The sequence below is a fragment of the Dipodomys spectabilis genome, unplaced genomic scaffold (genome assembly GCF_019054845.1).
Source record: "Dipodomys spectabilis isolate Male_0828 unplaced genomic scaffold, ASM1905484v1 ptg000004l, whole genome shotgun sequence".
Taxonomy (NCBI): domain Eukaryota; kingdom Metazoa; phylum Chordata; class Mammalia; order Rodentia; family Heteromyidae; genus Dipodomys; species Dipodomys spectabilis.
In genome coordinates this window covers 1356317-1383392 of record NW_024870681.1, presented here as the reverse complement: position 1 = coordinate 1383392, position 27076 = coordinate 1356317, and the positions used below count along the sequence as shown (strand labels likewise).

Sequence of the window (27076 nt, the reverse complement as noted above, 5' to 3'; positions counted from 1 at the left end):
CAGCACCACATAAGTAGAAAATGCTGGAAGTGTTGCTGTGACTCAAGTGGTAGAGTACTAGCCTTGAGCTGAAGAGCTGAGGGACAGCGCCCAGAGTTCAGGCCCCATGACCGCTCCCCCCCGCCCAAATAAATTATATCTATTTAGAATCATGGTACCAAGTATGAAGACTGAAGTTACATACCATACCAAAACTAGTTTTATGAGAACTATAAAGATTAACAGAGACTTCATTCACATAGGATTGTCAGTAATTCTTCTGTGTGCTTACCCTCGGTTCTGTAGATCCTCCAAGTTGGAGGCATTCCATTCTGATCCCTAAAGAGCCAAAATGACAAGGTTAGGGAACATTAGCAAATCAACTAAATAAAATATTTGAAAAAAAGTACTGTGTAAGAAAGAAGCAGGCATTTTATATATTAGCATATTTAGTTCCTAGCCTCAATTTTTTTTTACATATAAGAAAGCTGACTCATAAAATTCAAATAATTTCTCTCAAGACCATCAAGAAGTGACTTTTGACCATCATCAAATCTACACTCAATTTCCTATGCTATTCAAATTCATAGTAATTCACTATTTTCCTGAGCAGTATCTATCACAATTTGTACATTAATATTTATGTGCTTATTTTCTAATTATCTCACTTACTGTAAAATAAACTCCTTGAGGGCAGAAACCTTTGGAAAACTTGCATAGTGCCTGGCACTTAGAGGTGCTCAATAGTCAACAAAACAATGTTATTATAAATTCAACCTAGATCTGAGGACTGGTTTATGAGGCCCTGAATTTAATCCTGAGTTTCTCACTAAAACAAAAAACAAAACAGATCTGGGGAGATCTGATTCAATCCTACTTCTCCTAGCTTATTATAAATTAAGGAGTATAAAGAGGCTGGTGGCAGAGTGTAAATGTGTGCGTGTGTCTAAGACAATGAACTGGCAGCCTTTGTCAATAAAGGGGGAAACATATGTAAAATTTTAAAAAGAGGCAAATGAGGGGTTAAGACTCTGCAGGATATCTGGAAGACACATTAGTTATGAATATTTTCCATAATCGTCTTTTTTTTTCAATCAATATACAATTGTGCCATTTTGAAAGCAATTTGAATACTATAATACTCGAACAGGTACAAGAACATTTAAAAATTATTAAGTAGCTGTACAAAGAGGTTTTAATTCTGTAATTCAAGTTATAAGAACAGGAAGTGGCACTGTAGCTCAAGTGGTAGAGCGCTCGCCTTGAGTTGAAGAGCTGAGGGACAACGCCCAGGCCCAGAGTTCAAGCCCCACGACCGACAAAAAAAAAACAACAAAAAAACTATATAGAGCACTCAAGTTATAAGAACAATGCATCTTGATCAATGTCACCTACCCCTTTTACTGTTCTCCCCATTTTCCCTCCTCTCATTCCTACCCTCAAGTTATGTAGTTCAATTTTTACATATTGTCATTGAATATGGTGACTACATTTGCTCACTCTTTCTCCCTCTATTCCTGTGCTTCCTTCCATCCCCCACAAGCATGTTTCTACTTCCTGGTATTCATTTTATTAATGAGAAAATTTTCTTACAAAATACTATGATCATACTCAATAAATATAACACAAATTCAATAACCTAATACACTGTCCATATTTGAATTTCCACAACTGTCTCCCAAATGTCCTTTATGAACTCAAAAGTCATACTTTACATGTGGTTGCCATATTTCTATTTCCTTTTCTAATATGGAACAGCCTATACCTCCCTTTCTTTTTTTTTAAATTTTATTTTTTGTTTATGTGGTACCAAGGAATTGAACCCAGGGACTCATGAATGTTAGCCACTCTACCACTAAGCCACATTCCCAGTCCCTCTCTACTCTTTTATTGTTTTTAGTCTGTCATGACACTTACACTCTATAAAAAAAGATTTCAGCTCTGCTAACTAAGAGAACGCACTATAACTTGGGTTTTTCAGATTATTTTCTGTGATCAGATTCAGGTCAAACTTTTTTTTGTGCCAGTACTGGGACTTGAACTCAAAGCCTTGTACTTTTGCTTAGCTTTTTTGCTCAAGACTGGAGGGTCCACCACTTGATCCTCAGCTCTGCTTTTAGCTTTTTGCTAAGACATAAGAGTCTCTTGGATTTGGGGTTGGAGGTATGGCTTAGTTGGTAGAGCACTAGCCAATGAGCAAAAGTGGCCACAGGTAAGATTTTTGAGTCCTGGTCTCTTGGGTTTGTGTGCCTGTGCTGGCTATCAATCAGGATCTTCAAGATTGTAGCCTCTTTAGTAGCTAGGATGGTAGGTATGAGCCACTGGCACCTGGCAGTTCCAACTTTTTACAAGAGTGACATTATGTTCTAAATTGGGAAACATATACTATTAGTTTGCCCCATTATTTAGTATGCTGAGTTTAAGTACACTGTACCTTTCTTTGTATCTGCCATATCTCTCTACTATAAAGGTTTCTTTGCAATTAATTAGTAATCTAGGGATAGTCATTATTAGAGATTGTGTGAATACACTGTCTCATAGTAACTTTTAGCCTTTTTTTGGCAGTCATGGGCCTTGAACTTAGGGCTCTGTCCCCAAGTTCTCTTTGCATCCTACCACTTTAAGCCACAGCTCCACTCGCCTTTGTGTTTTTTTAAAAATTTATTTGTTTTTATGCCAGTCCTGAGACTTGACCGCTGGGCTGGGCACTGTCCTTGAGCTTCCTTTGTTCAAGGCTAGTACTCTACCACTTGAGCCACAGTGCTACTTCCACTTTTTCTGTGTATGTGGTACTGGGGAATCAAATCCAGGACTTCATGCATGCTAGGCAAGCACTCTACCGCTAAGCCACATTCTCAACCCTAGCCTTTGGTTTTAATGCCCATTTCTCATCTTGCCCAAATAAACTATTTTTCTGGAGGTTATAAAACAGTGATACTTGTGTATGTTAGCTGGTGCTCATCCCTAATACAGCTTCATCTGACTATTCTTTCCATCTTTTTATTAAAATTATTTCTTTCCTGTCTTACAATATTAGAGTTTGAATTCCAGGCTTCAAAGCAGGGACTCTAACTGAGCCACTAACTCTCAGCTGCTTTTAACATTATTATTATTATTATTTTTTGGTCGGCTATGGGGCTTGAACTCTGGGTCTGGGCACTGTCCCTCAGCTCTTCAGCTCAAGGCGAGCGCTCTACCACTTGAGCTACAGCGCCACTTCCGGTTCTCTGGTGGTTTATTGGAGATAGGAGTCTCACGGTCTCTCCTGCCCGGGCTGGCTTTGAACTGCGATCCTCAGACCTCAGCCTCCTGAGTAGCTAGGATTATAGGCGTGAGCCACCAGCGCCCGACTTAACATTATTTTGATGCTCAAATTGTCCTGAATTTGGCAAGTGGGAAGGAATCTCATCAAGGTAAGTTTTTTCCTAGTCAGGCATTGGCAGTTCATGTCTGTGGCTTGCTACTAGACTCCTAGTCATTTCTGAGACTGAGATCCAGGACTGTTGGTTCAAGGCAAAGTTTATGAGACTTTTTCTCCCTCCACCCCACTTCTCCTCTTTCTTGTATTATGTGTACTGGGACTTCAACTCAGGGCCTTGCACTCTCTCACTCGGCTTTTTATTCATTCATGGCTAGTGCTCTTGGTAGAGTCACACCTCCAGTTCTTGCTTTTTGCTGGTTAACTGGAGATAAGAATCTCTTCTATTTGTCAACCCAGGCTGGCTGAGAACTGTGTTCCTAAATCTCCTGAGTAGCTAGGATACAGGCCTGGAAAATTCATGAGATTCCTCCTTGAGTTCATGCTTGCCTGCTATCATAGCTACATGACGGTTAAGATTGGGAGGTTCACAGTTCTAGGGTAGTCTAGGACAAAAAGTTTGAAAGATTTTATTTCAATGGAAAGAAATGGTATGGTAGCATGAGCCTGTAATCCTAGCTATGACTGAAACCTAAACTAGGTGGATTGTGGTCCGGAGGCATGTCCAGGCAGAAAATAAAACCCTACCTCAAAATACCTAGAGAAGGGCTGGGAAGGTGGCTCAGTGTTAAGAGTGCTTGCATGGATGAGGTCCTGGATTCAATTCCTCAGCACCACATAAACAGAAAAAGCTGGAAGTGGCGCTGTGGCTCAAAGTGGTAGAGTACTAGGACAGTAGCCAGGCCCAGAGTTTAAGCCCCATGTCCAACAAAAACAAACAAACAAAAACCTAGAGAAAAAGGGCAGGAGACATAACCTCAAGTGTGTTTGAGTGCTTGCCTAGCAAACTTCAAGCTCTGAGTTAAAACCAAGTATATCAAACAAACAAACAAAAACAACTTCCAGATTCACTTTTGTGAATGGACTCACCATTTCTCAAAGAACTCTGGTTTCTTTTAATAAAGAATGTTATTGTGTAATCAAGATACCAGTATTAATTACATGGGCTTGGAAAAATTTTTGGCAGACAAAGCAAAGAAATATTTCTAAAAATAGCGAGTTTAAACTGTTATCTCCAATTCACATTTACAGGTTCTTTTTGACTTGACTCAGCGTTTTTATTTCCCTAATCTCCCTAAAACCTTGGTTCCCAACTCATTTTCACTACTAAGAAAATAAATTGAACATTACTATACCCACTATGACCAAAACAAACCTATTAAATTCAATATTTTGGTTGGTCTATTTGATAGTCATATTTCACTAAGGAAAAAAGCAAAGAATCCTGCCTAAAAGTTATTTAAATTATCTTCTATAAGGTCTCAATTTGGTATATATTTGTGTTAATTTGTTCTGTGTACCCAATTTTAGAATATGCTTTTCCTATTATCTTTAATTTTGTGAGTAGCAAAACTTTTACATAATGGAAATTCAAAGTTTTTAAAAAAGTAAGCTTATAATTTCACTTGGGAAACTAAAGTAAGAAGATAGCATTCAAAATAACTTGGGCTACATAGCAAGTTTGAGGCATGCCTGGGCTATACAGTGATATTCTGTATCAAGGAAGGAAGAAAAAGTAAACATCTATATCTTTAATTCCTATGGGTAACTATTTTCATTAATTTATAGTTTATACTGCTTATGTTTTATTAAAAATATAAGCAAATATATATTACCACTTCTCATACCACAGAGTAGTATACTATAATTTTTTGTTCTTTGGTTTCTTTTTTTTCTTTTTTTTTTTTTTGGTCGGTTGTGGGGCTTGAACTCTGGGCCTGGGCGCTGTCCCTCAGCTCTTCAGCTCAAGGCGAGCGCTCTACCATTTGAGCTACAGCGCCACTTCCGGTTTTCTGGTGGTTTATTGGAGATAGGAGTCTCACGGTCTCTCCTGCCCGGGCTGGCTTTGAACCGCGATCCTCAGATCTCAGCCTCCTGAGTAGCTAGGATTACAGGCGTGAGCCACCAGCGCCCAGCTTGGTTTCTTTTTTTTCTATGTGTGTGCTGGTACTAGAATTTGAACTCAGTCAGGGCTTTCTTTTTTTTTTTGTCAGTTGTGGGGCCTAAACTCTGGGCCTGGGCGCTGTTCCTTAGCTCTTCAAAAACTATTTTCAAAACTATGCCATATAACCTAGAACTGTATATTTTACATAACAGTTCATAGAGATCTTTATTTTTTTTTTTACTTCTGAAGAGTACTTCATTAGGTATTGATATAACTTATAAAACTAGTCTATAAATATGACATTGTGAAAGTGGGATTTCTGGACAAAAAAACTAAATGTACACTAACTTTATTCTAACCAAGGACTAACAATTCTGCATTCCTACTAACAATAATGTAAGTGCCACTTTTCCTCATAACGCTGTCAATAAAATGTGTGATTTAGTTTTTGAATTTTTATTAATATCATGTGTGAAATGCTATCTCAGAATAACTTCAAATTTTTTTCTCTCATGAGTGAAAGTGAACAACTTCACAATGTTAATATCCATTTTTCTGTTTCTGAGCTGTTTATATCTTTTGCAAAGGCAAACACTTTAAAATAAAGTTTACCTATTATTTCAGAATTAGATATGGAATGCCCTTCCCACTCCAGTCTTATATATTCAATAGGCATCTTTCCTACCTATAAAGTTTATACCATATTAAAAAGAAAAACCTCTTTCTCTATTCTGAAGCTCCCTTAGATACTATTTCTTTCTTCCCTTCATAGATAAGATCTATAGAAATACAGGCTAATATTAACTTTTTTCTATTTTTTTTTTTTGTCGGTCATGGGGCTTGAACTCTGGGCCTGGGCGTTGTCCCTCTTATTTTCTATGTGTTTCAACCCATAGTACCTTGGCCTCTGCCTTCACCACTCTTGCTAATATTACTACTGATATCTTCTAACTGTTTAATCTCCTGATTAGACATCTCGGTGTCCTTGATTCCATAGGCCTTTTCTGAGCCTTTCTCCCTTATGGTTCATCACCCTTTTAGAATTAGATCAGACCATACAAGTAACCTAGTCTCATGCTGGTACAATAAAGAGAATCAACAAATGTTTTTTTGAATGAGTGATCAAATAAACACATAAATCACTTAAAAGTCATCAAATGTCATATAATCACTACAATCACATTTACAAGTGACTTGTAATATAACTGTTGAAGTGGAAGATATCAAAGACATTGTGCTGAAGTTCCATTTAAGAAAAGGCTAGGTGGGGGGCTGGGAAGGTGGCTCAGTGGTAGAGCACTTGCCTTGCATGCTGGAGGCCCTGGGTTCGATTCCTCAGCACCACATAAGAAAAAAGCCAGAAGTGGTGCTGTGGCTCAAGTGGTAGAGCGCTAGCCTTGACCTGGAGAGCTGAGGGACAGTGCCCAGGCCCAGAGTTCAGGCCCCATGACTGGATCCAAAAAAAAAAAAAAGAAAAGGCTAGGTATGCTTGCTTGCCAGATTTTTGGCTGATGGCACAGCCTTCTGCACAGAAGTAAATTTCACCTTGCTGAGAAAAAAAGGCAAAAAAAAAAATGCCTACTAATGTCTACAGCTGACTTGTTTTCAAAAATTATGGAAGGGGTCAGGTGATAGTGGCTCATGCTTGTAATTCTAGCTACTCAGAAGATATGTATGAAGGATAAAGAGAGGTTCAAAGCCAGCAAAAAAGTCTACAAGACTCTATCTGCTATTAACCAGCAAAAATCAAGGCTGAAGGTATGGACAAGCAAGGTTCAAGCCAGAATACTAGAAAAAAAATTTAAAAAATTAGGAAGATTCTGTGCCTTTAGAAAACTAGCTCCCACACCAAAGAAACTATAAAGGACTTTAGGGAGACAGACAACAAACAATAAAGAATGAGAAGCCTAAACTGAAGCCAGGGAAATGTGACTACTTCTTAATTTAGAAATCTAAATCCTCTGTAGAGCTCTATCCAGTTACATAGAAATACCCTTGACATGATGGAAAAGTCCATGGTTTTAATCTACTGTCTAGGGCAAATTAAATCCAAAAATCTAAACTGATACCTATCCAGAGGTAAAATAAATTACATGCAATGTTTACTGATGAAGTCACAAAAAATGACTTGGGCTGTGGTTAGGGCTGCTTCAGGTTCAGTCTGAAAGAACTAGCGTCAGCTTAGTGCAATTCCTTTTCTGTCTTCAATACAAATATTAAGCATATTAGCTCCCAACATAACCAATCTTTAAATTTTAATACCAGGCTTTTCATGCTTACAATGTCCTAATTTTCTTCATACTGAAATGTCAAATGAAATCTGGAGCCTACAATATATCTTAAAATAAGAGTTCATTTCCATTTCATTCATTCTCCCAATACTGTACAACCAGCCCAAAGATCCAAGTAACTGAGTTCTTTTCAGATGTTATCATCAGACAACAGTCTTTCTGGGGTCCAAATGTTCCAAGCAAAATAAAAGAAAATATATTTATACTAATAAGAATTGTACTGGATGGGGCTGGGAAGGTGGCTGGAAAGAGTGTGTGCCTTGTATGCCTGAGGCCCTGGGTTCGATTCCTCAGCACTACATAAGCAAAAAAAGAAAAAAGCTGGAAGTGGCGCTGTGGCTCAAGTGGTAGAGCGCTAGCCTTGAGCTGAAGAGCTGAGGGACAGTGCCCAGGCCCAGAGTTCAGGCCCCATGACCGGACCCAAAAAAAAAAAAAAAAAGAATTGTACTGGGCTGGGAAGGTGGCTCAGTGGTAGAGCGCTTGCCTTGCATGCATGAGGCCCTGGGTTCAATACCCCAGCACCACATAAGCAAAAAGAAAAAAAGCCGGAAGTGGCGCTGTGGCTCAAGTGGTAGAGTGGTAGCCTTGAGCTGAAAAGCTGAGGGACAGTGCTCATGCCCAGAGTTCAGGCCCCACAACTGGACCCCCCCAAAAAAAAATTGTACTGGGAGTTCTGATAGGATAAATACATAATCTCTGAAGGCTGATATCCCTATCCTTATCAACTCTGTAGTCTCAATGTTTTAACCAAGCATAAAACCTCTATTAACTTTTCCTTCCTAGTTTACGCCACGTATTTCTAGGGACAAAAATCTTGACTAAGATAAAAAGAATACAATGGATTGCTGTCTCATTTCTCCTCACATACTCTAAATTTCTCTGTACCTACAATAAATATAACCACTTTGAGGCTGAATTTTCTTTGAAAAGGAAACACTCTTCTAAAAGGATTTTGTAATACCAAAACTTGAAAAAGAAAATAAGCATAAAAATTCAGCTACTTTTATATCCATGGGCCCTTTGTATACCCAATACTCTTTTGTTTCTCTTATTTAATTGAAAAGGTTGCCTGCTTTTCAGCAAAAGTTCTCTGTTCACATCTAGCTTTTTCTCAGCCAAGTTACATAGCCTCCAGGAGAACTGATAATACTGAAATCTAATTGGGCAAAGGCTTCCAGCTAAGAGAAGTACTATAACTGTATTTGTTCACTTTTTTTTTTTGTCAGTCATGGGACTTGAACTCTGGGCCTGGGCGATGTCCCTGAGCTCCTCAGGTCAAGGTGAACACTCTACCACTTGAGCCACAGAGCCACTTCTACTTTTCTGGTGGTTATCTGGAGATAAGAGTCTCATGGACTTTCCTGCCTGGGCTGGCTTTGAACTGCGAACCTCAGATCTCAGCCTCCTGAGTAGCTATGATTACAGGAGTGAGCCACCAGTGCCTGGCTGTACTTGTACACTTGTAAGGATGTATAAGAACCTTTTCTTGGGCTGGGAAGGTGGCTCAATGGTAGAGCGTTTGCCTTGTAGGCATGAGGCCTGGGTTCAATTCCTTAGCACCACATAAGCAGAAAAAACCAGAAGTGGCACTGTGGCTCAAGTGGTAGAGTGCTAGCCTTGAGCTGAAGAGCTGAGGGACAGCGCCCAGGCCCAGAGTTCAGGCCCCAGGACTGGCCAAAAAAAAAAAAAAAAAAAAAAGAACCTTTTCTTACCCTATACCTTTACTTCAGAATTTCTTTAAATATGTTCTATACATTCCCTCTCCATACGAGCTGAATTGAGGTTCAAAGCCAGTCTGGGAAAGAAATAAGTCTGTGCCACTCTTATCTCTAGTTAACCATTAAAAAGCCAGAAGTGGAACTGTGGCTCAAGCAGTAGAGCACTAGCCTTGAGTCAAAAACCTAAAGGATAGTGTCTAGACCTTGAGTTCAAGCCTTAGGATCAGCACACACAAAAAAGGCCAAGCTCAAGCTAGTGGTAGAGCTCTTATTAAGCAAATACAAGGCCTTGGGTCTGATACCTGACCCTGAAAAAAGGAAGGAGATCTTAGCTCAATGGTAAAATGATTTCTAAGTTTGCAGATTTGGTCACTTTCTTTCTTTTTTTTTTTTGGGGGGGGGGGGGGTCCGGTCGTGCGGCCTGAACTCTGGGCCTGGGTGCTGTCCTTCAGCTCTTCAGCTCAAGGCTAGTGCTCTACCACTTGAGCCACAGCGCCACTTCCGGCTTTTTTCTTTTTGCTTATGTGGTGCTGAGGAATTGAACCCAGGGCCTCAGGCATGCAAGGCAAGCGCTCTACCATTGAGCTACCTTCCCAGCTCCGATTTGGTCACTTTCTTAACATGACTTCTTTTCAGGGATTCATTTTTGCTCAGGGCTGGTGCTCTACCATTTGAACTAGGCTTTCATTTACAGATATTTTTGGTGGTTAAAGAGAAGAATCGTAGCCCGGCACTGGTGGCTCATGCCTATAATCCTAGCTACTCAGGAGGCTGAGATCTGAGGATCATGACTCAATGCCAGCCTGGGCAGGAAAGTCTGTGAGACTCTTATCTCCAATAAACCACTAAGAAAACCAGAAGTGATGCTGTGGCTCAAGTAGTAGAGTGCTCACCTTGAACTGAAGAGCACAGGGACAGTGCCCAAGCCCAGAGTTCAAGCCCTACAACTGACCAAAAAAAATAAAAAAAGAGAGAGAGAAGAGAAGAATCTTGAGGATTTGTCTGTTTGCGCTGGTTTCAAACTGAGATTCTCAGATCTCAGCTTCCTGATTAGCTAGGACTATAGCCACAAGCTATTTGTGCTTTGCTAGCAAATTCCTCTTGTTTACTGGAGTTTGCCTGTCATAAAATTAGGTTTTATGGAGACATGTGAATGAGTGGCTCCTAAGTCACATTTCACATTTAGAATGAAAATGGGCCACTGGATATTTTTTTTTATGTTTTTCTAATAAGCAACATAGATTCTTTCTAACAATATTAAGTTTATGTTTGGGCCTTAATGGAAATATACAGAAAAAAACAAAAACAGGTGCTTTGTTCATAGAAAAGGTCAGTATAATCTGCATCCAGAAATGGCAACACATTTTGGCTACATTAAAGCACTGGAAAAGAAGTTCCCCTGCCAGCTCACAACTTTTCATGAGTAATTTCATAGCTATGGTCTACTATGAATCACTCTAGAGACACACAAGCTCTAGAGAGTCAACAGATTAACTCAGGGCACAGACTTTCAATGACACAAAGCCTGTCTGCCTGGTGAAATAAATTCTTGAGTGTTCAAGGTGAGTTGAGTCAATTCCCATGTATTTAGTCCTCTTCTCTCCTGTTTCCCAGCTTCTAATCATTTCACAGTTTACAAATGTTCTCACACAAGAGAAAGGAAGTGAAAATCAAACTAATTTATTTAGTTGTTAACATTTTGGTCAAAATGTGTCAGAAGTGGAAATAAAATGAGTTTTTACATTTTTTTTTTTTGGTGCTGGTCCTGGGCTTTAACTCAGGGCCTAGGAACTGTCCCTGAGCTTTTTGCTCTACAATTGAGCCATAGCTCTCCTCTGGCTTTTTGGTACTTAACTGGATGTTAAGAGCCTCACAGACTTTCTTGATGGGCTGGCTTTGAACTGCAACCCTCAAATCTCAGCCTCCTGAGTAGCTGGGATTAAAATGTGAGCCACCAGTGCCTAGCTCCTCTTCATTGATTTTAGTTATCTTCGTTAATTTTGTACAGATGAAAATTAGAATTCTAACATTTAGCACAAAAATAGACTTTAGGAAATTAGAGGCTTTCCTAATCCATCAGGGAAGTCTCCTATAATTAGTTATAGGTCTCTGAATGTTCAGAAACCATAAGGGATAATTTTTCCTAGTTGAGATTATGGTAATTATGAAAAATATTCATGCAACTCAAAATGTAGCTACAATACTTTCTGTGTAAAAGTCCAGGTCTAGGAATATAGTTCAGTGGTAAAACATGTGCTTAACATATGCAAGGCCCTGGGTTCAATCTTTAGGACTACAAAAAAGTAAGTACAATAGTCTCTCAGATATAAGTAGTGCCCACCTGCTCTGTTCAAATATATCAGACCTTAGACACATCTGGCAGACTTGAAAGACTTAATAATTGTTTCCTTACCCCCAGTCCACGTAGGCTTGTTTCAACACACCATTTAATATGGCTCTAAAACTTACCAGGAACACATGCTCAAATATCTGTGTAGGACTATCCATCTGACCAAGGATCACTATCATTTCATTATCAATAAATTCTTTGAATTCTCTCAAATTGCAAACCATTTGCATTTCCAACTCTGTTCGTATCTGAAACAAAGATGACATATTTTACTAATCTCTGTGAAGATCTTCACTTTCAACTGTGTACTATTTCTAGCCCCATACCTATTGTTATCACACTCCTAGCCTTGGACCAAAGCAGACTCAATATCTCTTACCTCTTTGGATGTGATATTCTCCAAATCTTTCTGCATCATGATCTCCCTTAATTTGGATTTAATTAGCCTTTCTGTTCGCTCACGTTCAGTTGGTCTGAGAACAAGAAAGAAGTAGTAATTTTTCTTAAGCAGGAATTTGATTTACATTAATGAATATAACATTTGTTTATGTTTCCAAATTGGCAAGTTTTACCTCTATTTTGCTTAACTTTATATTGTGGAGGCATTACAAATAGAAATTTTATTTTTAGAAACAAGGTACAGGTGGCTCACACCTGTAATCTTAGCTATTTAGGAGGATGACATCTGAGGATCTTGGTTCAAAGCCAGCGTAGACAGGAAAGTCCTTGAGTCTCTTATCTCCAATTAACCAGTAATTATCAGAAGTGGAGTTATGGCTCAAGTTGTAGAGTGACAAAGCAGCAAGAGTGCAAGGCCTTGAGTTCAGGCCCAAGTATCCTGCAAGAGTACCTGCTTAGTAAGCACAAAAGGCCGAGAGTTCAAAGTTCAGTAGAGTCATTTTTTGTTTTTTTACTTTTAAAAAATTTATTTTCAGTTGGATGCTGATGGCTCAAGCCTGTAATCATAGCTACTCAGGAAGATGAGATCTGTGGATCATGGTTCACAGCCAGCCCAGGCAGGAAAGTCCACAAGACTCTTATCTCCCAATAAACTACTCAGAAAAAGTTAGGCGTTGCTCACGTGGTAGAGCACTAGCCCTGGGCAAAAGCAGCTCAGGGACAGCATCCAGGCCCAGAGTTCAAGCTCCAGGACTGGCAAAAAAATGTTTATTTTCAGAATGTTGAGGATGTAAATAAATAGAAATGATTAACGGAAAGGTTGTATGTGTTTAAAAGCCCTTAAATACATTCATATATATAGACCCATTAAGGAATAAAAGACAAGTTGGGTATACCAAGGATAGTTCTTCTTTATTGAGATTAAAGTGATTCCATAAATTCTACAAATTTCACAGCATTGTGGGATATGATACTAGCCTTGAGCTGAAGAGCTCAAGGACAACGTCCAGGCCCAGAGTTCAAGTCCCATGACCAAAAAAAAAGAAGAGGTCTTTTGTTTCTTGAGTCCTGTTTACTTGGTCATATCTCCTTGCATTTTGAATTTAACATTTACATATCAGGGAGACTTTAGTCTATCTGATCTTGGCTTATTTCACCTAACAGGATTTGTTCTATTTCCATCCATTTCCCTGTGAATGGCATTATTTTGTTCTTTTTAATGGCTGCGTAATATTCCATTGGATAAAGGTACCACAATTTTTGGATCTATTCATCTGTAGTGGGGCATCTGGGTTGTTTCCATATCTTGGCTATTGTGAACTGAGTATACTTCTTTATTTTTATTTTTATTTTTTTTGGGTCTGGTCGTGGGGCCTGAACTCTGGGCCTGGGCGCTGTCCCTCAGCTCTTCAGCTCAAGGCTAGTGCTCTACCACTTGAGCCACAGCGTCACTTCTGGCTTTTTTCCTTTTGCTTATGTGGTGCTGAGGAATTGAACCCAGGGCCTCATGCATGCAAGGCATGCGCTCTACCACTGAGCCACCTTCCCAGCCCCCAGAGATTACTATTTTAATAGTAACAATGATTCCCTTGGCCATCGACATGTGATTAATCCTGGTTGATGTGGAAGAAAAAAAAATCACCTGTCTCTGCCTCACAAGTGCTGGAATTATAGAACATATTGGTCTTTGAAATTTCTATCTTCATTATGAAGATAACAAATCTTTAAAGAGTACTAATGCTTACATATACTGGCAGTAAAATCAGAAAGCTAAGACAAGCCTAATACTCTACCTACAGGATTGAGTTTTCTGACTCTCTTAAAAATAAAATTACCACATCAAACACTGATGTAATTACAGGTACACTTATAATCCTAGCTACTCAGGAGGCTGAGATCTGAGGATTGCAGTTTGAAGCCAGCCCAGACAGGAAAGTCTGTGAGAATCTTGCCTCCAGGTAAACCATCAGAAAAGTTGAAGTGGGACTATGGTTCAACTGGTAGAGTGCCACCCTTGAGCAGAGAAACTCAGGGACAGCACCCAGGCCCCAAGTTAAAGCCCCAGGACCAGCACAATAAAATAAATAAATAAATAGACCTTGGAACTTAAATATGAAATCAAACTAGTTACTCTTTAATTACTGGACAGGTATTAGTTTAATGTAACTGGATGTTTCCTGTAATAACAGCATTATTTTATATTGTACAGAATTTGAAGGAAGTGGATAATACTTCCTGCTTCATCTTTCCTCTGCTACCTACTCAAGAAAGGTATGTGCTCTGTACCTCCTTATTTGGAGATGGAAATGGACTAATAAGCCTTTGGGCATCCTGCCTGTCCTTGGCTGCCTACAGCCTTATCACTGATGGTAAAAATAGCTTCAGTAATCTCCAAAGATAGATGCTCTAACTCCACAACTGTGGAGCTCCATATCACTTAGCTCTCTTAGTTTCTCATAAACCCTGCAGAATATAGTTAATACCTATACCATCTCTCCATCAGTCAGAAAGGTAGCCTTGTCTTGACAAGAATAAAATTCTTACCCAAGCTTCCTATCCCCATTTACCCTCTGTACTGTAGTAGTACATTCTTGTAGTAGTTTGAACTCAAGGCACATGCTTACTTAGCTGGCTTGCTTAGTTGATGGTTTGCCATTTGAGTCATACCTCCACTTGGCTTTTTGCTAGTTACTGAAGCTGGAAGATAGAGATGGAGTCTTGTGGACTTTTCTGCCCTAGGTGGTTGATAGTATTTTTTCTGTCTCAAGTAAGTATGATTTAGAATGTAGGGTTTTTTTTTGTTTTGTTTTGTTTTGTACTATGGTTTGAGTTCAGGGCTTCACATACACTAGAAACACTCTCACTTGAGTCACTCTCAACCTTTTTTTGCTTTATGAGACAGGCCTTGCACTGGGTTTTGCGTTTTTTTTAAAACTAGGACTTCAATCCTTCTAGCTATATCTTCCATGTAATTAGAATTACAGATGTGCATCACCACATTCAGTTTGTTGAGATGGGGGAAGGGGTCTATTTTCCCAAGCTGGCCTTGAATTGTAATTCTTTGCATCTCTGCCTCCTTAGTAACATTACACATGCATCACCCTGAAAACTAGAATGTGCTTTTATTTATTTATTTATTTGGTGCTGGTCCCAGGGCTTGAACTAAGGGCCTGGATGCCATCCTTAAGTTTTTTTGTTGCTCAAGGATAGCACTCCACCATGGTGCACTCAACCACTCTGTACAGTTGAGGCACAGCTCAACTTTTTGGTGGTTAACTGGAGATAAGAGTTTCCAGGAAAGCTGGGCACTGGTGGCTCATCCCTGTAATTCTAGTTACCCAGGAGGCTAAGACCTGAGGATCATTGTTCAAGGCCAGCCCAGACAGAAAAGTCTGTGAGACTCTTATCTCCAATTAACTGCAAGAAATCTAGAAGTAGCACTGTTGCTCAAAGTGGTAGAACAGAAGCTTTGAGCAAAAAGAACTCAGGGACAGCACCCAGGCCCTGAGTTCAAGCTCTATCACCGACAAAAAAAAAAAAAAAAAAGTTTCACACTTCCTTCCCTGGGCTGGCTTTGAACAATGGTTCTTAGGTCTCAATCTTCTGAGTAGTTAGGATTATAGGTGTAAGCCACCAGGATCAGGCGAATGTACTTTTTTGAGCTAGATGAAACATTCATTCTTGCAAAGCATGGAATTATGAATAACATTTTCTACAAATTCTTATTTTTAGTTACTATGGGATCTTGAAAGGATTTAGGGTTATTGAAAAGGTGCTTTTTTAAAAAAATTTTTTAAATTTTTTAAATTTTTTTGGGGTCTGGTCATGGGGCCCGAACTCTGGGCCTAGGCGCTGTCCCTCAGCTCTTCAGCTCAAGGCTAGCGCTCTACCACTTGAGCCACAGTGCCACTTCTGGCTTTTTTCTTTTTGCTTATGTGGTGCTGAGGAATCGAACCTTGAGCATGCAAGGCAAGCGCCCTACCACTGAGCCACCTTCCCAGCCCTGAAAAGGTGCTTTTTTTTTTTTTTAAAACTGTTTTCACACACAGTTGGAAATTTTACCTTTTCCAGTAAAAGGCATTATTAGACTAATATCTAAAGCCTTTAAAAAATCATTTAGTATTTTGGCTTGATTTCAAGAATCTTAAGACAAATCCTGTTTGTAAGGTCATATAAGTAGCTCTACTACCCACTTTTCTCCCCCTAGTTGAATATCTTGAAAGTTCAGAAAGATCAATTTATAGAGAAAGTAAACATCCTGATTAATTTCCAAAGCAGGAACTAAGTAAAAAAAAAAAACCATATAAAATGGTAACAAAAATTTCAACAAGTTTCAATACATAGACCTAAAAAGGAAATAAAACACCAGTGCCACTTTAGGTCTTTATTCAATGCACAGCACACCAGGGAGATTTGGTAAATTTTTTTGTTTTTGCAGGTCATGGGGCCTGAACTCTGGGCCTGGGTACTGTCCCTCAGCTCTTCAGCTTAAGGCTAGTGCTCTACCACTTGAGCCATAATGCCACTTCTAACTTTTTCTGCTTATGTGGTGCTGAGAAATCCAACCCAGGGCCTCATGTATGCAAGGCAAGCACTCTATCACCTTTCTAGCCCAAGATTTGGTAAAATCTTACTAACAAAGATTTGACAAGGCAAAAATAGAGCAAAGTAAGACACTGGAATAATAAGATATTCTAAGAAAAATCTGAAGAGATATTAAGTTTAAAATTATTCCTCTAGGTATTCTTTAAAGTTGATTAGAGACATCTTGTATTCTTATATATTACAAATATCTTTCTAAAAGCTTCTTGCCATTAATTGGCCTATTGAGTATATGAATGCAAATCTCAGCCCAATTCCTTTAAACTCAAATGACAAATTAGTGTAATCTGAGTAACAGATTTTATGGCATGGTAGTTCTTGGTTATAGAGATTCATTGTGCCACAGATTAGGTGGTTCTTCTTCTTTTTTTTTTTTGCCAGTCTTGGGACTTGGACTCAGGGCCTGGGCACTGTCCCTGAGCTTCTATTGCTCAAGGCTAGCACTTTACCACTTCAGCCACAGCTTCACTTCTAGCTTTTTTCCTTTCTGTATATGTGGTACTGAGGAATCAAACCCCGGGCTTCATGCATGCTAGGCAAGCACTCTACCACTAAGCCACATTCCCAGTCATAGATTAGGTTCTTTATGTGTGGCAGAAATGAGGTTATAGATGGTAACTATTATCACTGGGAAGGATTAATTCTCCAAAAGAAAAGATTAGGGAAGAACATGCTGCCTAGGAAGCAACAGAGAATGCCTTTTTCACAATCCTTAGGCAAGCTGACTTACATATCTGTGAAGAGAGCTGGAGAGTCTGGCCGATGGGACTGCACATCTTGCATAGCATTCCATTCATTGACTGAGGATTGATCTGAGTTGATATGGCTCTCATAGTAACTCACCCAGGTGAGAAACAGGCTTCCTGGGTAATAGTTATGCATTCTGGCCACTTCACAAGCCTTGTGTAAACTTTGTAGTGCAGACCTGAAAGACATGTTGGAAAATGAGTACTGTAGAACTGTGGGTTACTCAAATGCCCAAACTCCACATGTATCCACTCTTTTTCTTTTCTTTTCTTTTTTGTCGGTTGTGAGGTTAAACTCTGGGCCTGGGCACTGTCCCTGAGATCAAAGTGACCACTCTACCACTTGAACCACAGGGCCACTTCCGGTTTTCTGGTGGTTAATTGGAGTTAAGAGTCTCATGGACATGCCTGTCTGGGCTGGCTCTGAACCATGAGCCTCAGATTTCAGACTCCTGAGTAGCTAGCATTACAGGTGTGAGCCACCAGTGCCTGGCCATATCTCACTTTCTAATTTGTAAATTCTATAGAATTTGGGCTCTAGAGAATCTCTTCCCTGGAACTTCAGAGATTCTTTGAGCCCGATGATATCATATTATTTATCCATATTATCTACACATTTGCTGAAACCCTTTAGGCAGGGTGTTGGGGGAGGGGAAGAAAACTGACAACTCATCAGTGAAAAATAAATTTAGGAAAGAATAGAGCATAGTTGGAACTATGCTGTGACAGCATCATTAGAAGACTAAAGATCCCAATAATTAACTATTCAAAGATTTGTTTCCCATGGCACAGAATCATGTAACAGCAGATAAATCATATATTTTCTCATTCTAGAAGCTTCATAAAGATTACATACATAGATGTCCTTAAGTCATGAAAATATATTCTTTAATGTGAAGGAAATACTCATATAATTACATGTCTTCTTGATGTATTAATCTCTTGGTTTCTTTAAACTATTTATTCATGTATATGGATTACTTTCTAAGAACAGCTCTGGTTATTCTGAGACTAATTAAACCTTCTGTCTCTGAACTCAGAAGCTCAAGAAGGGTAAACAGAACTGAAAAGTATCTTTTGCTTATATTCTTTGGAAAAGCTTAACCAGAAAAGCTGTTTGGAAAAGCTTAACCAGAAAAGCTGGTTAACCAGAAATTACACAAAAGGAAAGACCTTCTACATTTTGTTTACTGGTGTGTCTCAAGTGCTTAAAAGAAGGCTCAACTCATAGCTGAAAATCAATTAGGGTATCTATCAAATGAAATGTCTTAATAGTTACACATTATTGTCTCTCTCCTAAAGGAAAAAGGCAATAAAAGGGAATTCTGTGGCCAATCCATTTGTAACTTTTATAAAAGTAGGACTGGGCTTTGAAGTCAGAACCTTGAGCTTACTAGATAGGCCCTCTACCACTTAAAACAGTTATTTTTCAAGTAGTACCTCATGTTTTTGCCCAGGCATATGGACCATACTTAGGCTTCCTGAGTAGCTAGGATAATGTGCTACAATGCCTTCAACCATAACCCTCCTAATCTCTGTCTCTTAAATCACTAAGATTATATGGGTGAGCCTCCTTACTCAGCCTTTCATCTATTTTTTAAAAATACCATTTTCTAGCTGGGCATTGGAGGCTCACTCCTGTAATCTTAGCTACTCAGGAAGTTGAGATCTGAGCATTGAAGTTCAAAGCCAGTCTGGGCAGGAAAGTCCATAAGATTCCAATCTCATAATTTCCAATAAAAATGACTAAAAAAGCCAGAAGTGGAATTGTGGCTTAAGTGATAGAGCACTAGCCTTAAGCAAAGGCAAGTTAGGGACAGTGCCCAAGCTCTGAGTTCAAGCCCTAGGACCAGCATACACATACACCACACACACACACACACACACACACACACACACACACACACACACACACACACACACACACACCACACACATACCACACACACACATAAACCCAAACACCAACAACAAAACCCAAATCCTTTTCATTTCTATGGTCACTTGAAAAACTTTATAGATGGGGGCTTTAACTTGCCTAGTATGTACTAAGCCCTAGATTTCCCTAAATAAAGCAGAACAAAGTATCATTTATGTGTAGACTCATGATAAACAAAGATATGGCTATATTCTGTGTATTATTTATAACTTGCTCTCTTACTTTACATCCTGACACTGACATATTCCCATTTTTTTGGTATAAATTGTATTTTTTTCTGTCTTTTCTTTTTCAGTACTGGGGATTGAACATTGCAAGTGCTTTGCCACTAATCTACACCCCAGTCCATTGCCATGTTAATATTCCTCAACAGATCACTTTAATGGTTGAGTAACATTCAATAATATGGTTGTACCAAAGAACTCATTTCTATCTTATGGACATCTTACTTGTTTTTTATTTATTGCTCTTATCAGAACACAGATATGTTCTTTTTGTTGTTGTTGTTGGTCGCCGTGGGACCTGAACTCTGGGCCTGGGTGCTGTCCCTCAGCTCTTCAGCTCAAGGCTAGCCCTCTACCACATGAGCCACAGTGCCACTTCTGGCCTTTTCTGCTTAAATGGTGCTGAGGAATTGAACCCAGGGCCTCATGCATGCAAGGCAAGCACTCTACCACTGAGCCTCCTTCCCAGCCCCATAGATAAGTTCTTATAGTTAAAAAAATTCTTGCACACATCCATGATTATTATCTCAGAGAAAATTCTTAATAAAATTATTAGGTTAAGGGATATTCAAAGTGATAATGCATATTGGAAAATAATTCTCCAGAAAGGTTGTTCCAGTTTATTTTTTGTCAGTCATGGGGCTTGAACTCAGGACCTGGGCACATCCATGAGCTCTTGTTCAAGGTTAATGCTCTACCACTTTGAGCCACAGCACCACTTCTGGTTTTCTGGTGGTTAATTAGAGAATCCCATGGATTTTCCTGCTCTGGGCTGGTTTCGAACCATGATCCTAAGGTCTCAGCCTCCTGAATAGCTAGGATTATAGCCTTGAACCACTGGCACCCAGCTTTCCAGTTTATTTTCTACCAAGTTATATGATTTATGTTCCTAAAATCTTTGTCAATTCCATATTACATAAATTTGAAAAAAAACTTTTTAAAAACCATTTTATTAGGGAAATAGATTTTTTTCTTATAAATGAAGTTATAGGATATTTTTAAAAATGCTTTCTTTCTTTTTTTTTTTTCCAGTCCTAGGGCTTGAACTCAGGGCCTGGGCACTGTCCTTGAGCTTCATTTGCTCAAGGCTAGCACTCTACCACTTGAGCGACAGTGCTGCTTCCAGTTTTTTCTGTTTATGTGGTATTGAGGGATCAAACTCAGGGCTTCATGTATGCTAGGCAAGCACTTTACCACTAGGCCTCATTCTCAGCCCCTAAAAATTATTCAAAGTAAGCCAAATGCTTAGAAAATTAAAATATCATCACATTGATTCAAAGGTAAGGGCCAGTTTAATGTATTATATAGGATAATCAATATATATATATTTTTTTCATCTAGGAAATATTCTTCATCTGTGGCATATCCACAGAGTCTGCTGCAACTTCCCTAAAGTGCAGCCTAGCTGTATCTTGGCTACACATAGGAACAAGAGGTTATATTACTTTCTTGTGAAGGAAGCATACAGTCTAAAGTGTTTTTTGTTTTGTTTTGTCTTTGTAGCCAGGCAATACTGGCATTTGTATTAAGGGCCTTTTGCTCTTTTGGCAGGCACTCTACCACCTTAACCATTCCTCAGCCCGTAAATTCTGCTTTGATCTATACAGCATCTACTTGTTCTCTATGACCTTTCAAACATGCGGTACACCAAAAAGTTCTTTTGCAATAAGTTATAAGAAATAGGACCATCAGCCTTCTTCAGGACATCAATACTTGAACCAAAGTTATTATTTAAATTGCTTTGCCCTTCACGCTCCCCTAAAAACACTTCCATTTATGTGCCCTACATCTAAATTAGTTGGCATAAACAAATTACCTCAATTACTACATGAAGTGATTTGACTATTAATTGTTCAGTGATTCTTAGGACTCTGTCCACCTAAATCTCATCAATTCTGTTATTCAGGAGTAGATTTTCTCCTACCTGGGAGTCTACAAGGTTTTTTTTTTGGGTCCGGTCGTGGGGCCTGAACCCTGGGCCTGGGCACTGTCCCTCAGCTCTTCAGCTCAAGGCTAGCACTCTCCCACTTGAGCCACAGCGCCATTTCTGGCTTTTTTCTTTTTGCTTATGTGGTGCTTAGGAATTGAACCTAGGGCCTCAGGCATGCAAGGCAAGTGCTCTACCACTAAGCCAACTTCCCAGCCCATGGGAGTCTACAAGTATCTTTAATTTCTCATTTGGTTTGCCTTCTAATCATTCCACAACTTTTGGGGACTTATCCTATAGAAGAGGCAGCTGAACGAGAAACTAAAATTTAAACCCTTAACTACAGGATGGACTTTGCATCTGAGAATCTTGTTATTTCTTGACCGTATCAATTTTTAGATAAACAAGAACAAGAGTCTATTCTGTCCAAATGAACCAGATTCTCTCAAGCCAGTTACATAATCCCTCTAAAACCCTCAGTTTTGTCATCTATAATAAGAAGATAACAATATTATTTTGGGGTATTGGTATTTAATCTATCTAATGTAACTTTGCCAGTGCTATCCTTGATTATCCTAAGAACTTAAAAGGACACAGAAGATGTTCTAGACTTGGCTCTTAGACTGCTAAGTGACTTAGTAAGTATCCCTATGAAACTCAGTTCCAACAGGCTGAGTGATTATGTTTCAGAGTCTGAGAAACTTCTGAATTTCACTTGTTCTCCAGTACTGAAGGCCTTCCACTGTGACAATAAAAATTTCATTTCTAGGTCATCTCTAATGGTAATGGTCACACGAACAAATCACAAAATCCTAAACACACCAAAAAACCATACACATACACATTTGCATAGTGAAATGTAACATTTTAAAACAGTACTGTTTTGTAGATATTAAAAGTCCATCTTACCACATTGCCTGCACAGATACAGGTTTGAATATGTGAACTCTGTTATCTGTTGATACGCTGAAACCACTAAGGACAAGAGAGAACAAGACATTTAAAAATCCACAAAAAAGGGTAGATTATTTCAGTTGTTAAGTTTTCAAGTTTCAACATCAACAGTTGGCTCATTAGATGGAATCAAATACTTAATATAGAGTATAAGAACTTTACTGAAAAGCATCAACAGATTGTCTGATTTTATGTACCAGACAAAATGAATGGAATCCCACAGTGGAGTTAGGGAATTACATACCATTTCTCAGCAGAAGCTATAGTCAAACTGTTCTGCTCTATATTTCTATTTGGAAGTCTTGTGGGTTCTTAGTAAACCCAACCCTAGTTTATAAACTGGAGAAAACATCTCCGTCTCTTGTGGACACATTTAAAAAACAGCAGGAGGAGGGGCTGGGATGTCACTGGAAGGAGCTGGCACAGGAAAGGGGTTATATTGTAGGCTGACAGCTGGCAGCAGCCACAAGAGGTTATTTGAAACAGAACATATCACCCTTTGGGAGAGCACTGCAATATTCCCACGTGCTCAGATTGAAGAGTGAGCCAACAAACTATTACTTCCTTGTCTGGATTCCTACCATAGTCAGCCTAAAAGAACTGAAGTGAAAGACCTTGGCAAGTTGTATTTTTATTCCACTTTACTAAACAGGAGTTTAAAAGGACTCACTAAGCTGCTGACATGTCAGTTTGGCTGGGCACACTGGGCCTCCCATTCAGTTGAATGAATGGGTCACTAAGACAGAACACCACCCCTCAGCTTTCTGTTGGAGAATAAAAAGAGAAATTTCTTACCCATCACCATCCAAGTGAATTAGGGTGTCACTCCAAAGGGGAAGGACTAAGCCCATGGTACAAGTGCTACTGCAAGACAAGAAATAGTCTATAAGTTACTTCCTGTTGTTCTGGGAAGCAATCTTTTATTAACAATTTCAACACAAAGGATAAATGCCTCAGCTAGAAAGTATGGCACAAATACTAGAGTGGGTAAACTTCCATCATATCATTCTTAGTTCATGTAAGTCCTAAACAACTGTTTAATAGATTATTTAGGAAGTTCCTTGTATGTTTAGCAAAGAAACATAATGATTGCGCTTTCTATATCCTGTCTTGTAAATGACTACTATCTAAAAAATACTCCAGGTGATTAATACAGACTTGCTTGTAGGTATATTAACACAAGATAGAGAATGAAACTCACTTTCAAGGATTATTTCTAATGTCAAGAACTACTGCTTGTTGCTGAGGTTTAAATACATTTATTGAGCACCAGAACACAATCAGAAGTCTATAAAAGGAAATTAAAAATGTAAACAAGCAATTGTTAATGGCTGTAACCAACTTAGATGAAATAAACAATACAACTTAAACAAAACAGTGCTTAGCTTTTCCTTCCTCCCCTCTCTCCCTTGTACTACCCTCCCCTTCCTTCATCCCTTTCTTTTCCCTCCTTTTCCACCTTCCTTCTCTCCCTCCCTCTATATCCTTTTGAGATAAAGTTTTACTATATCTAGTTCATGATGGCTTCAAACTACTGATCCTCCTGCCTCAGCCTCCCAAATGCTTAGATTAGAACATAGACACTTATCACCATGTCTGGAAAATGTGATTGGTAACTATGTACTAGACTGCCCAAATGTTGACTAGGAATGTCAACATCCAACAAAGGAGTAGCTTTAGTATAGTACACTAGTATACTAAAGTACTAAAATTTAATCTAACTAAAATTTAATCAGAGATTAAAGACATAACTCAATGGTAGAGTCATTGCCCAGAAGATGCCTTAGGTTCAGCCAGGCACTGGTGGCTCACACCTGTAATCCTAGCTACTCAGGAGACTGAGATCTGAGGATCACAGTTCAAAGCCAGCCTGGGCAGGAAAGTCTGGGAGACTCTTATCTGCAATTAACCACCAGGAAATCAAAAGTGGTGTTGTGGTTCAAGTGGTAGAGTGCTCACCTTGAGCTGAAGAGCTCAAGGACAGTGCCCAGGCCAAGTTCAAGCCCCATGACCGACAAAAAACAAAGAAAAAAAGAAGCCTTAGGTTCATTCTCAGTGCTTGAGGGGAAAAAAGAAAAATAAAATCCAGTAGTTCTTGATATTAGAAATAATCCTTGAAAATGAGTTTCATTCTCTATCCTGTGTTAGTATACCTACAAGCAAGTCTGTAGTAATCACCTGGAGTATTTTTTAGATAGTAGCCATTTATAAGACAGTGATATAAAAAGCTCAAATTCTTTCCCTCTAGGCATTCTCTAAAAGACTCCCAAAACACACAGCCCCTCTCACCATATATAGAGAGGCAGCATGATGTGATAGAAAGATGTTAAGATGGGCTTTGGAACTGGGTCCTGGCACTAACTATATAAGCTTAGGCAAATTACTTAAATGTGTGTTGTGTTTTTTTTTTTTTTTGGTCAGTCGTGGGGCTTGAACTCTGGGCTTGGGCTCTGTCCCTGTGCTCTTCAGCTCAAGGTGAGTCTCTACCACTTGAGCCACAGCGCCACTTCCGGTTTTCTGAGTGGTTTATTGGAGATAGGAGTCTCACGGACTTTTCTGCCCAGGTTGGCTTTGAACCGCGATCCTCAGATCTCAGCCTCCTGAGTAGCTAGGATTACAGGTGTGAGCCACCGGCGCCCAGCTACTTAAATATTTTGTGTCTTGGTCTCTCACTTGTAAAACTGGGATACAAATTCTTTTTATTTTATTATTTTGAGACAAGTGCTAGGATTATAGGCATCTGTCATCACACTGGGATCATGCCTATAATCCTACCCAGGAGGCTGAGATCTGAGGATCTTGAAGCCTGCCAAGGCAGAAAAGTCCATGAGACTCTTATCTCCAATTAACTACCAAAAAAGCTAGGAGTGGAACTGTGGCTCAAGTGGTAGAGCACTAGTGTTGAGCAAAAAAGCTCAGAGACAGTGCCTAGGTCCTGAGTTCAAGCCCCCAAACAGGCACCACCTGCCCCGTCTTCCCACAATAAGCCTTCTTCATTATATAAAAAATGTGTGAGAGTACCTAAACATAACAATAATTTCTATTTATTTTAAACATTTTACTAAGATATTTTAGCAGCATACATCAACTATACTAGGGAATGTCTTTTATTGTGATATTACCACTTATGTACATAATACACCCTACTCAGATTTACCCTGTTATTCTTCTTCATCCCTCTCCCCACTTTTCAGAGAACACTTGATCAAGTTTCACTGTTCTATTTTCATACATGTATATAAAGAACATCTACAATATTCACCCTCATTCACCCTTTTCACTCACCTTTCTCTCTCCTATTAGTTCCCACATTAATTATCAGCTTTTTCATACAACAGGAAGGAGTGAACTAAATTAGGCACACCTGTTGTTTTTATAAAGCATACCTGAGTGTCATGGGATTTCTTTTTAGATTAAAGTATAGCTACTTATTTTAATAGATATTTATTTCATTCAAGAATCTTCATTTATGCCTACTGCATACCAGACAATTCAAGATATTATGGGTACAAAGAGAGATTAAAAAAACAAATCAAATCCAGGCTACAAAGCTCTATTGTTTTATAACTTGAAACACATCCAGTTCATTTAAAAAACTAAGGTCACGCTGTAGCTGTATATTAAAACAGACTAAGTTGAATTAGCTGTAACATACCTTAGAAACAATTTGTACTTATTATAAATAATCTGGCTTTTAATAGCTTTGAAACAGCAAGTTTTCATATTCTGAGACAAATTCCTTCATAGATAATCAGAGTTCCAGTATTGGTGTTTTTTTTTTTTTTATTTTTAAGTAAAAAAATTTTGTGGTGCTGGGATTTGAACTCAGGACTTTGTACTTGGTATGCAGAAGTTCTACCACTGAGTCATGGCTCTATCCCTGAGAGTACTAGTATTCTGAAACACATGATATTTTGTAATTGTCTAGTAGGTTCAAACAGATGTACATGTATTTCATATTAGGTTTGCCAAACATAATAAAAACTAGTTTCTACATTTTCATGTCCAATTATGTCTTCTCCAAACTAAAGTTTTGTTAGTAGCATTTGTGAGATAGGAATCCAGCATAACTATACAACAGATAGATGTGGTTCACTGAGGATAAATACTGTTAGCTGGCAAACTTTACATGAACTCTCTGGTAAACTTTAGGATAAAATGAAAAAGGTGGGGCTGGGAAGGTGGCTCAGTGGTAGAGTGCTTGCCTTGCATGCATGAGGCCCTGGGTTCGATTCCTCAGCACCACATAAGCAAAAAGAAAAAAGCCGGAAGTGGCGCTGTGGCTCAAGTGGTAGAGCGCTAGCCTTGAGCTGAAGAGCTGAGGCCCAGCCCAGCGCCCAGGCCCAGAGTTCAGGCCCCACAACTGGACCCACCCCCCCAAAAAAAAAAAATGAAAAAGGTAAGACCAGGCATCTTGATTGCTCACACTAAACGCCAAAAGAATATGCAATTACTGCCTGTCGCCTTTAAGAGAAGACTCAACTGAAACAGCAACTCTAGTTCCTGTTTTAAAGGGATTTCTTAAAGGGATGGGTTAGGAAGAACTGAACAAAAGAAATACAAATGAAGAGCAGTGTTACTCAA

The 27076-nt window shown here is 39.0% G+C and overlaps 1 protein-coding gene across 1 annotated transcript in view; it reads right to left on the bottom strand.

Moving 5' to 3' along the window:
* Ssh2 (slingshot protein phosphatase 2) overlaps positions 1-27076 on the bottom strand; it is a 220943-nt gene that overhangs the window by 32363 nt on the left and 161504 nt on the right. The window contains exons 6-11 of the mRNA XM_042690953.1: positions 23288-23356; positions 22448-22513; positions 17433-17627; positions 12081-12174; positions 11821-11949; positions 272-318 (exon numbers count right to left, since the gene is read on the bottom strand). Of these exons, the coding sequence (XP_042546887.1) occupies positions 272-318; positions 11821-11949; positions 12081-12174; positions 17433-17627; positions 22448-22513; positions 23288-23356 (600 nt within the window). The remainder of the gene's footprint in view (positions 1-271; positions 319-11820; positions 11950-12080; positions 12175-17432; positions 17628-22447; positions 22514-23287; positions 23357-27076) is intronic.